The sequence below is a fragment of the Pan paniscus genome, chromosome 1, assembly GCF_029289425.2.
Source record: "Pan paniscus chromosome 1, NHGRI_mPanPan1-v2.0_pri, whole genome shotgun sequence".
Taxonomy (NCBI): domain Eukaryota; kingdom Metazoa; phylum Chordata; class Mammalia; order Primates; family Hominidae; genus Pan; species Pan paniscus.
The window spans coordinates 199,979,637-199,996,755 of NC_073249.2; the positions used below are offsets into that span (position 1 = coordinate 199,979,637).

The 17,119-nt window shown below is 48.4% G+C and overlaps 1 protein-coding gene across 1 annotated transcript; it reads left to right on the forward strand.

Moving 5' to 3' along the window:
* Positions 1 to 104: 104 nt before the first annotated feature.
* On the forward strand, positions 105 to 11,095 carry GPN2 (GPN-loop GTPase 2). The gene is made up of 5 exons (XM_003809428.5): positions 105 to 777; positions 1,342 to 1,498; positions 4,331 to 4,491; positions 6,177 to 6,307; positions 10,724 to 11,095. The coding sequence occupies exons 1-5, from the start codon at positions 367 to 369 to the stop codon at positions 10,794 to 10,796; spliced, it is 933 nt and encodes a 310-aa protein (XP_003809476.1). The 5' UTR covers positions 105 to 366; the 3' UTR covers positions 10,797 to 11,095.
* Positions 11,096 to 17,119: the final 6,024 nt, after the last annotated feature.

Below are 17,119 nucleotides of genomic sequence, written 5' to 3' on the forward strand. Positions count from 1 at the left end.
CTGAAGGTTAGAGAAATTCCGAGAGCGATTTTCCCGCAAAGACCCCACATTCGACCCACTACCCGCGAGAGAAATGCGGCTGCGCCGCCCGCCCCTCGGCGTCTAGCTTCGTCCCCGCCGTGAGGGCGGGACTTCCTCTCGTTGGCTCGCCGTTTCCGACGCTGTCCGGAAGTCGAGTTAGTCTAGTTAGTACCGGCCTGTTATCTCCTTTTGCGCGACACGGTCCCAGCTGTTCCGCCTGAGGCGAGTGACGCTGGCCGCCAACGAGGTATACGTACTGGGACCCTCGCCCTCAGTCTCGTCTCCGGCGCGGCTACCTGCCCCGTTTTCCCTGTGAGTTGACCTGCTCCGGGCCGCGGGCCGCCAATGGCAGGGGCCGCTCCGACCACGGCCTTCGGGCAGGCGGTGATCGGCCCGCCGGGCTCAGGGAAGACCACGTACTGCCTGGGCATGAGTGAGTTCCTGCGCGCGCTGGGCCGGCGCGTGGCGGTGGTGAACCTGGACCCGGCCAACGAGGGGCTGCCGTACGAGTGTGCCGTGGACGTGGGCGAGCTGGTGGGGCTGGGCGACGTGATGGACGCGCTGCGCCTGGGGCCCAACGGCGGCCTGCTCTACTGCATGGAGTACCTGGAAGCCAACCTGGACTGGCTGCGTGCCAAGCTCGACCCCCTCCGCGGCCACTACTTCCTCTTCGACTGCCCGGGCCAGGTGGAGCTCTGCACGCATCACGGCGCCTTGCGCAGCATCTTCTCCCAAATGGCGCAGTGGGACCTCAGGGTGCGTCTCAGGGCGGGGAGGCCCATTTTGCGGATGGAGTAACTGAGACAGGGAGGACAGACGCCACGCCCCCATGTCACACAGGGAGGTAGGGGCTGAGTCGCTTTGGAGTAAAACAGGCATGAGTTCAGAATCTGGCTCTGCTACTGACTGGCTGTGTGGTGTTGATAAGTCAGTTCATCACTCTGAACCTCAGTTTCCTCACGTGTAAAATGGATGTGTTAGTAGCCAACTTGGCGATTTTGGAAGTATGGAAGGGGTTAATGTCGAAAGTGGCATGGAGATTGTTGTAAATTGGTGGGCAAAAGTAAATGAAAGAGTGGAGTCAGATGCCATGGGATTTAAACCCCTTGCCCACTGGGAGGCTCAGTGCAAGACCTCTTGTAAGAAAAAAAAAATGACTCCTATTTCCTGGGAGAAGGAAACCAGGGTGGTTATTAGAAAGAAACAGAGGCAGGAGACTAATGGGGAAAGCTTCCCCTCTGTCCTCAAGCCCTCATTCTCATGAGGGAATGCTGATCCCTGTTTCTCCAGGCCACTCTCACCCTGTCTATTCCCTCCCAGCTGACTGCCGTCCACCTCGTGGATTCTCACTACTGCACAGACCCTGCCAAGTTCATTTCAGTACTGTGTACCTCCCTGGCCACCATGCTGCACGTGGAACTGCCCCACATCAACCTCCTTTCCAAGATGGACCTCATTGAGCATTATGGGAAGCTGGGTAAGAGCTTCTGTTCCAGGCGAAGAGCAGGGCAGCAGCTGGGCTAGAATGAAGCAGACATCTCAGCTGAAGGTAGCTGCCTCTGGTGCCTTGCGTGGTCTGGTGATAGTAGCCACAGGCAGGTTCTAACTCCTGCCCATTTATTTTGTGCCACTCTGTGCTAGTTACCGTTGTAGATTTTGGAGACAAGAGAGCTACAGATGGTGTTAGGTGTTACAAAGGAATTAAAGTGATACGACAGTGAATATTTGGGAGTGAAGTGAGTGAGCTTTGGAGTAAAACAAGCATGAGTTTAAATTCTGGATCTGCCACTGAATCATCGTGTGGTCTGGGTAAGTCAGTTCATCTCTCTGGACCTCAGTTTCTCACTTCTGCTCTGAGGCAGTGGCATCTGAGCTGAGATGAATGGTGAGAAGGAGCCAGCCAAGGGAGGACTGTTCTATGCAGAGGCACTAGTAGGAATAAAGGCCTTGTCTTAGTCAGTTTGTGCTGCCATCACAAAAATACCATAGACCAGATGGCTTAGCCAATAAATATTTATTTCTCACAGTTCTGGAGGCTGGTAAGTCCAAGATCAAGACACAAGCCGATCTGGTGTCTGGTGAGAGTCTGCTTCCTGGCTCCTAGACAGCCTCCTTCTGTCCTCACAGAAGGAGGCTATATTCTCACCTGGCAGAGAGACAGAGAAGGGGTGGGAGGCCAGGGACAAAATAGGGAAGATTGAGGTAGAAGCAGGCTGGTATGAGGCAGGGGAGTTGGCTAGAGTCCCAGTGGCCAGCTTTTTTTTCTTGATAAATTAGTACTCTCGGCTGGGCGTGGTGGCTCACGCCTGTAATCCCAGCAGTTTGGGAGGCCGAGGTGGGCGGATCACCTGAGGTCAGGAGTTCAAGACCAGCTTGACCAACATGGAGAAACCACATCTCTACTAAAAATACAAAAAAGTAGCCAGGCATGGTGGTGCATGCCTGTAATCCCAGCTACTCGGGAGGCTGAGGCAGGAGAATCGCTTGAACCTGGGAGGCGGAGGTTGTAGTGAGCCGAGATCTCGCCATTGCACTCCAGCCTGGGCAATAAGAGTGAAACTCCGTCTCAAAAAAAAAAATTAGGCCAGGCGCAGTGGCTGACGCCTGTAATCCCAGCACTTTGGGAGGCCGAGGCAGGTGGATCACGAGGTCAGGAGATTGAGAACATCCTGGCTAACACGGTGAAACCCCATCTCTACTAAAAATACAAAAAATTAGCTGGGCATGGTGGCGGGCACCTGTAGTCCCAGCTACTCAGGAGGCTGAGGCAGGAGAATGGCGTGAACCCAGGAGAGGGAGTTTGCAGTGAGCTGAGATCACGCCACTGCACTCCAGCCTGGGCGACAGAGCAAGACTCTGTCTCAAAAAAAAAAAAAATTAGTACTCTCCTGAACTGGGGACATTGTTCCCTAAATAGCATCTCTAGCAACAAAGGAACCTAGAGAAGACAGATAAAATGACCAGCACATGAGCAATAGGGAGGTTGTTGGGAAAGGGAGGTGTCGGGACCTTGTCCAGGGAGGCCATTTAGCTTCTAGTCTGGACATGGAGTGATGTAGAGTCCTCAGCTTACTTTAGGATAGAGCTGCCAGGGAGCCCAGATACTTAAGTTTTCTGGGCAGAAACAGGCCACTAGGGGGAAGTCCAACTTACTTCTTTTAGTGAGAAATGATTTATAAAACTGAATCAGGGACCTCAGCATCATCTAGTCCTTATTTTACATTAAGAAATAACTGGTTAAGAAAAGGAAAGTGATTTACCCAGGAGGCTACCCTGCTAGAATGTAGCATTTATTCAGTTTAACCATTTACAGAGTCTTTGCAGTGTATGTGCCAGGTCCTGAGGGTATGACCTGACTATGAGCTCTGTGAGGTGAGGACGACCATGCACAGTTCTTGGTACATACTTGTTATCATTATTTGCAACTTTTTTTTTTTTTTTTTTTTTTGAGACAGAGTTTCGCTCTTGTTGCCCAGGCTGGAGTGCAATGGTGTAATCTCGGCTCACTGCATCCTCCGCCTCCTGGATTCAAGCGATTCTCCTGCCTCAGCCTCCCATGTAGCTGGGATTACAGGCATGTGCCACCACGTCCGGCTAATTTTGTATTTTTTTTTTCTTTTTTTTTGAGACGGAGTCTTGCTGTGTCGCCCAGGCTGGAGTGCAGTGGCGCGATCTCGGCTCACTGCAAGCTCCCCCTCCTGGGTTCACGCCATTCTCCTGCCTCAGCCTCCTGAGTAGCTGGGACTACAGGCACCCGCCACCACGCCCGGCTAATTTTTTGTATTTTTAGTAGAAACAGTGTTTCATCGTGTTAGCCAGGATGGTCTCGATCTCCTGACCTTGTGATCCGTCCACCTCCCAAAGTGCTGGGATTACAGGCTTGAGCCACCGCGCCTGGCCTAATTTTGTATTTTTAGGAGAAATGGAGTTTCACCATGTTGGCTGGTCTTGAACTCCTGACCTCAGGTAATCACCCACCTCGGCTTCCCAAAGTGCTGGGATTACAGGCATGAGCCACCGTGCCCAGCCTGTTTGCGGTTATTGATTAAGCACTTCTCTGTACCAGACACTGGGGTTTATAGCATTTAATTTTCATAACAGTCCTATGAAGTAGGTACCTGCCTATATAGCTAGTAAATAGCAGAGCCAGCAGGTAAAACCAAATGCTTTTTTTCTTAGTAACTTCATTTTACTGTGTCAAGAAATATTTGAGTGCATGAGTGCACAAAGGAAAAAAGGAAAAAGGAACCTCCTCCTCAGGTCTTTAGCCTGATACTGATTGCTCCTGAACACTGGTTTCTCTCTTTAGCCTTCAACCTGGACTACTACACAGAGGTTCTGGACCTCTCCTACCTGCTTGACCACCTGGCTTCTGACCCTTTCTTCCGCCACTACCGCCAGCTCAATGAGAAGCTAGTGCAGCTCATCGAAGACTATAGCCTTGTCTCCTTTATCCCTCTGAACATCCAGGTACTAGGGGCTAAGATGGGACTCTTGACAGTGCATGGGATTCACCAAGCGAAAAGTACAGGAAGCTTTCAGGGCTTAAAGAATGGTCTTTGCCGGCTGGGCGCGGTGGCTCAAGCCTGTAATCCTAGCACTTTGGGAGGCCGAGGCGGGCAGATCATGAGGTCAGGAGATCGAGACCATCCTGGCTAACCCAGTGAAACCCCGTCTCTACTAAAAATACAAAAAATTAGCTGGGCGTGGTAGCGGGTGCCTGTAGTCCCAGCTACTCAGGAGGCTGAGGCAGGAGAATGGCGTGAACCCGTGAGGCAGAGCTTGCAGTGAGCCGAGACCACGCCATTGCTCTCCAGCCTGGGCGACAGAGTGAGACTCCATCTCAAAAAAAAAAAAAAAAAAAAAAAGAGTGGTCTTTGCCCTGGGTTGAGTATCACTGAGAGTAACCTTAGTTTCAGGACCGGGGCTGCTGTAGGGGCAGAATTCCAGTAAAGAGAGTGGACCAAACTTTTGCCCTGTCTATTTTGTGTTGCTGGATCCTCTCTTCACATGTTCTGTCCTCTGTGAAAATGGGTGAGTTCAGAAAGTCATCAGCAAGAAAGTTCACCAGGACCAGGGACAAGTCTCTTAAGCCCTTTCAACTGGGCAACTGTCTGTTGACTTTGCAAAGTGGTACCCAACCCCTGTGCCTCTCACCTTTACCCTGCAGAGATAACCTGGGAGACGCAGGTGCATGTTAGATTCCTTTCTGCAGTGGGTGGACTTGAGCTAACTTGTCTCCTCCCTTCTAATGCCACACTTTTCTGATATGAGGAGATGAACTCTATAATATCAATCACAACAATTACCTCTTATTTATGGCTTTCTGTGCTGGGCACTGTGCTAAGGACTACACATACATAATTTTGCTTTGTCCTTCCCACCATGTGATATATAGATTGTTCTTATCACTGTATGTGGATGAGGAAACAGTTATAGTTTTGTTTTGTTTTGTTTTGTTTTTTGTGACGGAGTCTCACTCTGTCACCCAGGCTGGAGTGCAGTGCGTTATCTTGGCTCACTGCAACCTCTGCCTCCTGGGTTCAACCGATTCTCCTGCCTCAGCTTCCCAAGTAACTGGGATTACAGGCATCCGTCACCATGCCCAACTAATTTTTGTATTTTTAGTAGAGACAGGGTTTCACCATGTTGGCCAGGCTGCTCTCGAACTCCTGACCTTAAGTGATCTACCTGCCTTGGCCTCCCAAAGTGCTGGGCTTTACAGGCGTGAACCACCGTGCCTGGCCCAGTTATAGATTTAAAACATGCATATTCATTGGATGTCTACTTAAGAGAAGTACTGTGCCAGGCACTGGGAATACTGCGACAGATGACCTGGCCCTAAGGGGTGTTTAGTTGAGTAGGGGAGGCAGGTGAGTTAATAGGCGTTTATTACATGGCAGGGATACCATGTACAATAGGTGTAAACCCAGGGGACTGTGGATATGCATAGGGGAGCTTATCTGTTCTAATCTGAGTGAGTTGGTGGTCAGGAAACATGAGATTTATCCAGCCTTTGGGGACATGTAGAACTACTCCAGGCCAAGAAAGCTACAGGTACAGAGGCGAGATGGAGGAAGGTGTATTTAGAGATTGCAAGCAGTTTTACATACTTCTGTTTCACTCACAGAACTGTTTCTCTCCTCCCTGCTCAGGACAAGGAGAGCATCCAGCGAGTCCTGCAGGCTGTGGATAAAGCCAATGGATACTGTTTCGGAGCCCAAGAGCAGCGAAGCCTGGAAGCCATGATGTCTGCCGCAATGGGAGCCGACTTCCATTTCTCTTCGTATCCTTGCCAGCTTCCTGGCCATAGCAGAGAGGGTGAGACATGGGACTCAAGAATGGCCACAGGAGGTGCAGTCATCAACCTTGTGGATGACCAATTTCTTTCTTTTTTTTTTTTTTTTGAGATGGAGTCTTGCTCTGTTGCCCAGGCTGGAGTGCAGTGGCACGATCTCAGCTCACTGCAAGCTCTGCCTTCCGGGTTCACGCCACTCTCCTGCCCCAGCCTTCTGAGTAGCTGGGACTACAGCCACCCACCACCACGCCCAGCTAATTTTTTGTATTTTTAGTAGAGACGGGGTTTCACTGTGTTGGCCAGGATGGTCTTGATCTCCTGACCTTGTGATCCACCCAATTTCTTTTTTCTTTTTTTTTTTGAAAGGGAGTTTCGCTCTTGTTGCCCAGGCTGGATTGCACAATGGCGCAATCTTGGCTCTGTGTAACCTCTGCCTCCCATATTCAAGCAATTCTCCTGCCTCAGCCTCCCAAGTAGCTGGGATTAGTGTGCGCCACTGTGCCCAGTTAGTTTTTATATTTTTAGTAGAGACGGGGTTTCACCATGTTGGCCAGGCTGGTCTGGAACTCTTGACCTCAGGTGATCCACCTGCCTCAGCCTCCCAAAGTGCTGGGATTACAGGCATGAGCCACTGCGCCCAGCCGTGGATGACTGATTTCATATTGATCAGTTGGGCTTCCTGATGACTGTCTCTCATGTGCAAAGGTGGTCCCTTGGCTTCAGAGTTGGTTGTACTGAGGACAAGAGAGGATATTGATCAATAGGAGTAACAAATACAGAGGCCCAGAAATGAGAGGGCATTAGTCATTCGGGAGAGATGCAGGAGTCCAGTTGCCTGGTGTGTTGCATGTGAAGAGGAAAGGGCGTTGCAGGGGTACAGGCAGGGCTGCCGAGGGAGGGGCCTGAGTGCCCTACTAAGGAATGTGGACTTCAGTTCATGGGTGGGCAGTGGGAGCAAGTATTCAAGCAATACTGTTGAACAGGATGTGACACAATCAGATGTACATTTTAGAAAAGCCCCTGCAATTGTGGAAAATGCATTTAAGGGACGTGATTGGGGGCAAAAGAGTTTTACAGTCTTGCTAGGTGAGAAGGGTTGAAAGATTTGTAGTGAGAATAGAAAGAAAGGTGTAGAATGGAAAAATACTAAGGAGATAGACTGTAAGAGTCAGTGACTGAATGGGATAGATGGAGCTGGAGCAGAACTTAGCTTCCCGGATCTCTGGCTTAGACGGTGGGTGGTTGTACTAATCACTGAGGCAGGAAAAGGAGGAGGGAGTAGGTTTGTCACATGGATGAAAGGGACAAGAGCTGGCAGATGTGCTGTGTTCAGGGGTCCATGGGACATCCAGAGCTGTCCAAGAGGCAGCCAGACTTTTGGAGCTTGGTTAGTGACTAATGAGGCTGGAGCCAAGGTCATGGGTAGGTGTCCATCAGGTCACAGAGGCCATGCGTGAAGCAGGACAGAAAAGTCCAGGCCCTCTAGGCTGATGCTCTCACAGATTCAGCATCTATGCAGCATGCTGGAGACAAGGGGGACTCAGGAGTCTTAGGGTATAGAGGAAAATAATTCCAGCCAACACTTACTGATGTTTCTCGAGCCATATGTGGGAAACAAAGCTCATGGGGTGGGGGTTGGAGGAATGACTTATAAATGATGGCAGTAGAGTGTGCAGTCCCTGATGAAGGTACTAAGGAGCTGCGTCACACCTGCAGTTAATGTAGGCCAATTGGACTGCATGTGCTCAGCAAAAGAGGGGAGGAGCAATTTTTTTTTTTAATTTAAGAAGGACTTTCTTTTGCTGTTGTTGCCCAGGCTGGAATGCAATCTCCAACTCCAGGGTTCAAGTGATTCTCCTCCCTCAGCCTCCTAAGTAGCTGGGATTACAGGCATGCTCCACCACACCTGGCCCTTTTTTTTTTTTTTTTTTTGGAGACGGACTGTCAATCTTGTTGCCCCAGTTGGAGTGCAATGGTGCAATCTCAACTCACTGCAACCTCCATCTCCCACGTTCAAGCAATTCTCCTGCCTCAGCCTCCCGAGTAAGTGGGATAATAGGCGCCCACCACCACGCTCAGCTAATTTTTTGTATTTTTAGTAGAGACAGCGTTTTACCATGTTGGCCAGGCTGGTTTCGAACTCCTGAACTCAGGTGATCCACCTGCCTTGGCCTCCCAAAGTGCTGGGATTATAGGCGTGAGCCACCATGCCCGGCCTGCAACTTTTATATTTATTTCTTAGAGGCAGGGTCTTGCTCCTTTGCCCAGGCTGGAGTGCAGTGATGCAATCATAGCTCACTGCGACCTTGAACTCCTGGGCTCGTTACCCTCCCACCTCAGCCTCCCAAAGTGCTGGGATCACAGGCATGAGCCATCGTCCCCAGCTGGGAAGGGCAGTTTATGTTTGTTTATTTTGTGAGGCAGAGTCTCACTCTGTTGCCCAGGCTGGAGTGCAGTGGCGCGATCTCAGCTCACTGCAGCCTTGACCTCCCTGGGCTCAAGTGATCCTCCCACCTCAGCCTCCTGAATAGCTAGGACTATGGGCGTGTGCCACTGTGGCCAGCTAATTTTTGTAGAGATGGGGTTTCACCATACAGCCTAGGCTGGGAGAAGCAATTTAAATAATGTAGTATTTTGTACACCGTACAGATGGTTCCCAACTTATGATGGCTCAACTTTATGATGGTGTGAAAGCTATATGCATTCAGTAGAAATCATACTTTGGGTACCTATCAATCATTCTTTCACTTTCAGTACAGTATTCAATAAATTACATGAGATATTCAATACTTTATTGTAAAATAGGCTTTGTGTTAGATAATTTTGCCCAAATGCAGCTAACGTAAGTGTTCTAAGAATATTTAAGGTAGGCGAGACTAAGCTATGATGTGTGGTAGGTTATGTGTATTAAATGCATTTTCGACTTAAGATATTTTTGATTTAGGATGGGTTTATCAGGATGTAACCCCATCATAAGTCAAGGAGCATCTGTACGTTACTTTATGTATTCGTATATATAAAGGATTCTATTCACAAAACCATGTATGCTGCATTTAACAAATAATTTGAGGAATTTTAAAGAGTATTTTTAACCATATACATTTGTGCTGATTTTAGATTCTGCCCTGACCCTAACCCCCTTAAGATTCAGCAGCTCTCTGTAAGAGAGTAGGGACTGATACAAATAAGGGAGTGGTCAGCTTTGCTGAAGGGTAGGTGGGTAAGGAAAGCTTTATGGAGGCATGACACGTGAGTTGTGTCATTTCAAGGTGAGGGTTAGCCAGTCTAATGAAGAAGAAAAGGGAATTCAAGTTAAGAGAACAGTATATGCAAAGGCATAGGGGTTCAAAGTTGAGACAGGTTTCAAGGGTTGCAAATAAGATGGCATGGGCCAAGTGTAATGGCTTCATGCCTGTAATTCCAACACTTTGGGAGTTAAAGGTGGGAGGATTGCTCAAGGCCAGGAGTTTGAGACCAGACTGGGTAACATAGTGAGACCCCATCTCTCTCTCTTTTTTTTTTTAAAGTATAAAAATTTATTTTTGGCCAGGCGTGGTGGCTTACGCCTGTGATCCCAGCACTTTGGGAGGCCGAGGCGGGCGGATCACGAGGTCAGGAGATCGAGACCATTTCTGTCAACATGGTGAAACCCTGTCTCTACTAAAAATAGAAAAATTAGCTGGGTGTGGTGGCATGTACTGTAGTCCCAGCTACTCTGGAGGCTGAGGCAGGAGAATTGCTTGAACCAGGGAGTTGGAGGTTGCGGTGAGCCGAGATCGCGCCACTGCACTCCAGCTTGGTGACAGAGTGAGACTCCATCTCAAAAAAAAGAAAAAGAAAGGTCTGTAACTCGAACATCATTTGGTGGGCTAAGTGCTTTACTTGCAGGGTCATTTAATTCTCATTTCAACCCCTTTTATAATTGAGGCGACAGGCCCAAGGTCCCTCTCCCGGGATGTTTTGGAAGAACAGTTCAAACCTTGGTTTTGGTGGGTGTAGAATCTGTTTCTTACTTTGGAGCCATTTGATAGTACAACAGCCGTGGTGTCCTAACATAGCCAACCTAGCCATGGCTAACCTCCATGTCCTCGTCAGACCCCAGACCCAGACATCATCAGGATTTGAACTCCCTTAGTCTGGCTCCAGAGCATGTGCCATACCGCAAAATTGCAAGGTTAGCACTCTCCAGTCCTTTGATCCGCAGCAGTGTGTGGAAGAGGCAGATAGAGGAGCATTTGAGTCTGGGTGTTTTTGGAGGCTTCTCATACCTGATTGGTCCCTATAATTATGAGGAAGAGAGGGATGGACATGGTTGGAGTGTAGGCATCAGCGGAAGTCAGATCCTGCCCAGACCAGCTCCCCATCCTCTGCCTATGCTATCAGCCTTGACGCACCCTTCCTCAGCACACTGGGCATCCAGGAGAAGTACCTGGCACCCTCGAACCAGTCAGTGGAGCAGGAAGCCATGCAGCTGTAGCAACAAGGTGGACCCTGGAGAGCAGGATGCATAATCCAGCACTGGGGAAAGTGGAGGCTCCTGCTGATGCAGGCTGCAGACCCAAGAGCAAGTCCTCCCAGCCAGAGCTGGCGGGCTGGCAAGGGGATATTCAGCTCTGCAAAGGACTTCTGGCCAAAAAGCCAGACATGGTGCCAAGCAGAACACCCCCCATACTGTCAGTGGTGTCCGTGAGCTCTGGGCCCTGCCACCAGAAAGTCGAGCACTGGTCCTAGTCAGGCTGTGATGAAATGTGCTACAATACAAGAGTTTATTTTCTACTTTTTGTGACTTCCAAACTTTTCTTCAGTCTTCCGGGCCCAGGGGTTTGGGGAAGAATGAGGGAGTGTCACCTAGCCTTGGAATAATCAGTATTTCCCCAAAGCATATAATTCACATTCAGTCACATAGGATTTACATTCAGTCTCCAGTCATGTGTTTTTATTAATCTTCAGTTTTTGGTTCTGAGGTTTGTTTTTTAAAAGATGGGGTCTTGCTATATGGCCCAGGCTGGACTCAAACTCCTGGGCTCAAGCGATCTTCCCGCCTCAGACGCCTCAGTAACTGGGACTACAGGTGTGAGCCACCATGTCCCACAATTTTCAGTTTTAACAGAGCCTCAAGCTTCAGCTTTCACAGGCAACACTTCCTAACTAGAACTTTGTTAATGTTTTATATTCACTGTATTTGTTTTATGGTTTTATTCTATTGTTGACAAGTGTTAACTAGTTTTCCATTTACAGTAGTGGTTAAAAGTTTACTTCAAGGCCGGGTGCGGTGGCTCACGCCTGTAATCCCAGCACTTTGGGAGGCCGAGGCAGGCGGATCCCAAGGTCAAGAGATCGAGACCATCCTGGCCAACATGGTGAAACCCCATCTCTACCAAAAAATTTTTTTAATTAGCTGGGCATAGGTGGCGCGAGCCTGTAGTTCCAGCTACTTGGGAGGCTGAGGCAGGAGAATCGTTTGAACCCAGGAGTCAGAGGTTACAGTGAGCTGAGATTGCACCACTGCACTCCAGCCTGGTGACAGAGCGAGACTTTGTCTCAAAAAAAAGGTGTACTTCAAAAATGAAATACAAGGCTGGGCGTGTTGACTCATGCCTGTAAGCCCAGCACTTTGGGAGGCTGAGGCGGGCGGATCACCTGAGGTCAGGAGTTCGAGACCAGCCTGGCCAACATGGTGAAACCCCTCTCTACTAAAAACATAAAAATTAGCTGGGCATGGTGTTGCATGCCTATAATCCCAGGTATTGGGGAGGCTGAGGCAGAAGAATTGCTTGAAAACCCAGGAGGCAGAGGTTGCAGTGAGCCAAGATTGTGCCTACATTCCAACCTGGGCGACAGAGCAAGACTCTGTCTCAAAAAAAATAGTAAGTTGTGTAAAGAAAAATATTAATTATATAATATGGCAGTTCCTATGAGAGTGTGGCAAAAATCAAGAGGGCTTGGAAGTTTTTTCTTTGCTCTTGCAACTGGCTGGATGCAGTTCATATATTTTTCAACCAGTAGGTGGCACCCCAACCTAATTTTTTGCAGTTGTAACCTGGTGGCAGAAGGGGCAGGACTGATGGCTTGGGCAAGACTGTTATGCCAAGTTTTATTTGCATGTATTTGGACTTTCTTTTTTTGGAGACAAAGTCTCTCTCTGTCGCCCAGGCTGGAGTCCAGTGGCGCAATCTCGGCTCACTGCAACCTCCGCCTCCCAGGTTCAAGCAATTCTCTGCCTCAGCCTCCCGAGTAGCTGGGATTACAGGCGCCCACCACATGCCTGGCTAATTTTTGTATTTTTAGTAAAGACGGGGTTTCACCATGTTGTTCAGGCTGGTCTTGAACTACTGACCTCATGATTTACCCGCCTTGGCCTCCCAAAGTGCTGGGATTACAGGCGTGAGCCACTGCACCCGGCCACATTTGGACTTATTAACACATATGAAGTGCTTGGTATTTTAGAGTGCTTCCACACACACAATCTTCATTAGAGATAGACAGGATGGGGAGAATTAATAAGCCATTGCCCGTGTTACAGTGAGGAAGCAGAAAGATGAGAAGTTTGAACTTTGGTCAGCCTGGCTTTCTCATAACCCATTTTGCTGACTAAATTGCGAGTATCCCTCCTTTGGTATATTTATTGGTGAGAAGTCACAGCCCTTGTCCCACAGGTTTTGCAGCCAATCAGGAGAAAGAAATTAGGCACCTGTAAAGTATTACTGAATCATAGATAGTTCACCAGTGGTTTGGGCAGTTGGCAAATTAATTTAGGGACATCTGTTCTGAAACAGCATTGAAATAGGACTGACTGCTTTGCTTTCTGGTTGTGGCAGCCAGAGCCAAAGGCAGATGAATGAGGGGCTATGAGGAGGCTACTGTGGCTGGAACAGTATGAAAGCAACCTCAGCTCCCACGCCTGGCTGTAAAGGGGATAATAACTGGGTGCTGCTTCCCAGCCTCTTTCATCTGAGAAGTTCAAAGCACCTCACCCCTATTAACACCCCACAGAGTAGGTAGGAAGTACCAATAGAGCAAGCCAGGAAAACTGAGGCCAGGAGGCACAGCCTGGGGCTAGCTGTGAATCACCTGTGGGGCCTAGAGCCCAGGAATCCTGACGCCCAGGCTACTGGACAAATCCTTTATCAGGGCGTTAGGGTGGGTGCTATGCTTTTGAAAGCAGTACCAACGGCTGTGGTCGTGGGTTTTGATGCTTGCCACTCACAGAGGCCCCAGCTCTCACCAAAACAAACCAAATGGGGGCCGGAAGGCATCCTTTACAACTTTATGGCCTCGTATGCAAGCACCCTCAGCATTCTCTGCACCCATGGAGTGGAGATGGGTGGGAATAATCCAAGGCCTTTATTTTCAGGCCATGGTTTGACAGCAAGGGTATTTTCTTCCCCAATAAACGTAGCTTCTGTCTACCTTCCACTGGCAGCAAAATGATTTTCTGTTCTCTGCATATACTGAGGGGATCTGCACAGTGCAGAAAGGAAGATGTCCGAGATCCAAGTGAGGCCTGTTCAGTGTGAAATGTCTAGGGTAGAAGAAAGACAATCCTCCATTATGGCTGGCATGTGGCAGTCATCCTTAAGATTATTTTTAAATTTCCTAATAAATATAGGAAAGTAAAAAACTTAGAAAATGAAAGAGAAGGCCGAGCACGGTGGCTCACGCCTGTAATCCCAGCACTTTGGGAGGCCAAGGCGGGCTGATCACCTGAGGTCAGGAGTGTAAGACAAGCCTGACCAACATGGTGAAAACCTGTCTCTGCTAAAAATACAAAAAAATGAGCAGGGCATGGTGGCATGCGCCTGTAATTCCAGCTACTTAGGAGACTGAGGCAGGAGAATCGCTTGAACCTGGGAGGCGGAAGTTTCAGTGAGCGGAGATCGCGCCATTGCACTCCAGCCTGGGTAACAAGATGGAAAGTACATCTCAAAAAAAAAAAACGAAAATGAGAAAATGAGTCACCCAGAATCCCATAACGGAAACTTTCTATGGGGTCATCTGTTTAAGAGAAAAATAAATTCTATATTCAAATGTATATTTTGTGTATTCTCTTTTTTTCTCATCTCTGTAAATACCTGGAGATATTTTATGTATTCTTTCAGCCTTATTTTTATACCTGGGGTGGATATTGCATTTACATAAGTGGGATATTTTATAATTGTGTTGTATCCTGCCTTTTTCAGTTAACACCATTCCATGTAATAAAAAATAGATACAATTCCTGTAATTCCAGGACTCTGGGAGGCTGAAGTGGGAGGATCACTTGAGCCAGGAGGTGGAGGCTGCAGTGAACTATGATTGTGTCACTGCACTCTAGCTTGGGCAACAGAGTGAGACCCTGTCTCAAACAATCAAGTAAATAACCTTTTTAATGTCACTTTGGTAATAGTCCATGGTTTGGCTATAACATTGTTTACCTATCCATACTCCCGTGGTTAGCCTACTACTAGCCTACAAGTCATCACCAACTTTTACTTTTGTAAATAGTGTGATTAATATCCTCGTACCCAAATCATTGTCTGAGTCTCTGATTTTTAACTTGTGAGGTAGTCCTGGAAATGAAATAACTGACATATTCCAGGTTCTGGATTCATGTCGCCAAAATGCTTTCCAAAAAATGTGCCACTTTACATCTCACTGATAGTGTCTGAAATTGCTCTTCTCATCTCCAGACCTCCCTTGACAATTCTCTACAACTTCGGGAGGGAGGAAGCCCTCTCTGAGTGTCTTAGAAGGGACCTTCCTGGTCATCCCTACTAACCACTGACATTAGGTTATATGCATTTCTTGGCTCTGAACTGGGAACCTCAACAATTAGAAGACAGTGTAGAATTGGAAGAACTTAGCAGGGACCACAGGTAATTGGAAAGGTTTCCAGCCTGACAAAGAGGCTTAGGCATGAGGGTGAGGCCCTAAAGCCCACAGAGCTGAAGCACATCCAGTCTGCCTGGATTAGCAAAATGCTCACCCGCTGGTGGCTGAGAATCTAGGAAGTATGGTCCCATTAGGATCTGTGGGAAAGAGAAAGGGAAGGCCGATTTGAGGAATTCTCTGTCCCTTTCTCAAGAATCCTGAGGGGGGAGGGGAGTGGCTTCAGACCCACCCAAGCACTATTAAGGTCCTCGCCAATTTTGAAAGCAGTGAAGAGGCCCAATTATCCCGGAATCCTAGAGGGAAATTCTCTAGCAAAACACTAGTCCCCTCCTCTCTCTCTTCTCTTGTCTCTGGCTTTTGAGTCTTTACTTACCCAGCCTGATCTGGGCCATTCACTCTCTTTTCTTGTCCCGTTTAGAAGGAGTTGCAGCACATACCTCCATGGCATCAGGCCTGCTAAAGATGTGGAAACCTGTGTCCCTCATTTCAAGCCCAGTGTGACCTTTTCCAGCCAGGGAGCTAACTCCAGGCAGCCCCAGAAGCCCAGGTGTCTAGATGGGCCAAGACAGGGGCTGTGACAAGATGGGGTGGGGATTTAGGGGCCAATTGAGGTGGAAAAAAGAGTGAAAAAAAGTAAAAAAAGACAGTATTGGTAAATTGCTCTGGATGAGAATGCACAGCGAAGGTTGTTTTTTTCTCCTCATTCTAAAACTCTGAAGCAGTTGTGGAGGAGGGACATGAGAGGCCCCTTCACAGCCATGCCAAATAAACGTGAATTTTTTTTTTTTTGAGACAGAATCTTGCACTGTTGCCCAAGCTCACTGCAACCTCCGCCTTCCAGGCTCAAGCCATCTCCCACCTCAGCCTACTGTGTAGCTGGGACTGTAGGCCCATGCCACCATGCCTGACTAATTTTTGTATTTTTTGTAGAGATGGGGTTTCGTCATCTTGCCCAGGCTGGTCTCGAACTCCTGAGCTCAAGCTATCCTCCTGCCTCAGCCTCCCAGAGTGCTGGGATTACAGGCATGAGCACCCGGCCAAATGTGAAGTCTAATGCAGTGTGCTTGCCATGTCAATGTAGCTTCCAGGAATGTCCCCTAGTGCCTCCCTTTGCACTGAATTGTCACCTCCAAGTTCTTCCTATATTTAATCCTGGAGCCTCCACATTGTGGAGTCACAGAAACAGCAAAGAACGGAGACTGGGACATGGGTTAAGATTTCCCTCAACTCATAAATCATATAATCTCAGTAATCTCAGAGGTCACATAATTTCTTTTTAGTAGAGACGGGGTCTCGCTATGTTGCCCATTCTAGTCTCCAATTCCTGGGCTCCAGCAATCTGCCTGCCTTGGCCTCCCAAAGTGCTGGGATTACAGGCATGAGCCACCTCACCTGGTCACATAATCTTTTTTGAGATGAAAGTTTCACATAATTTTTTTTGAGCTAAAAGTCATTCCTCTCTACAGTCAGACAAGGAAATCTCAGATTAGCTTTACTCTAGAGGAGAAAAGGGAGAGAATGTCTCCCTGCCTTCCTTCTTTCAACAAATATTTCTTTAATACCATAATATGCTGTATCTAGCCCCACCGATTTGAAGACTTGATGCTTTTCGAGTCCTGGATTTTTTTTTTTTTTTTTTTTAGGCCAAGTTGTGCTGTGTCACCCAGGCTGGAGTGCTGTGATGCTATCTATCTCAGCTCACTGCAACCTCTGCCTCCCAGATTCAAGCAATTCTCCTGCCTCAGCCTCCCTAGTAGCTGGGATTACAGGCACCTGCCACCACACCTGGCAAATTTTTGTATTTTTAGTAGAGACCAGGTTTCACCATCTTGGCCAGGTTGTTCTTGAACTCCTGACCTCGTGATCCACCTGCCTCGGCCTCCCAAAGTGCTGGGATTACAGGCGTGAGCCACTGTGCCCAGCCCAGAG

Excerpts from the sequence above, each read along its gene's own strand:
- GPN2 (XM_003809428.5), top strand. The coding sequence starts at position 367 with ATGGCAGGGGCCGCTCCGACCACGGCCTTCGGGCAGGCGGTGATCGGC. Across the intron at positions 778-1,341 it reads TGGCGCAGTGGGACCTCAGG|CTGACTGCCGTCCACCTCGT; the intron begins GTGCGTCTCAGG and ends ATTCCCTCCCAG. Across the intron at positions 6,308-10,723 it reads GCCGACTTCCATTTCTCTTC|CACACTGGGCATCCAGGAGA; the intron begins GTATCCTTGCCA and ends ACCCTTCCTCAG.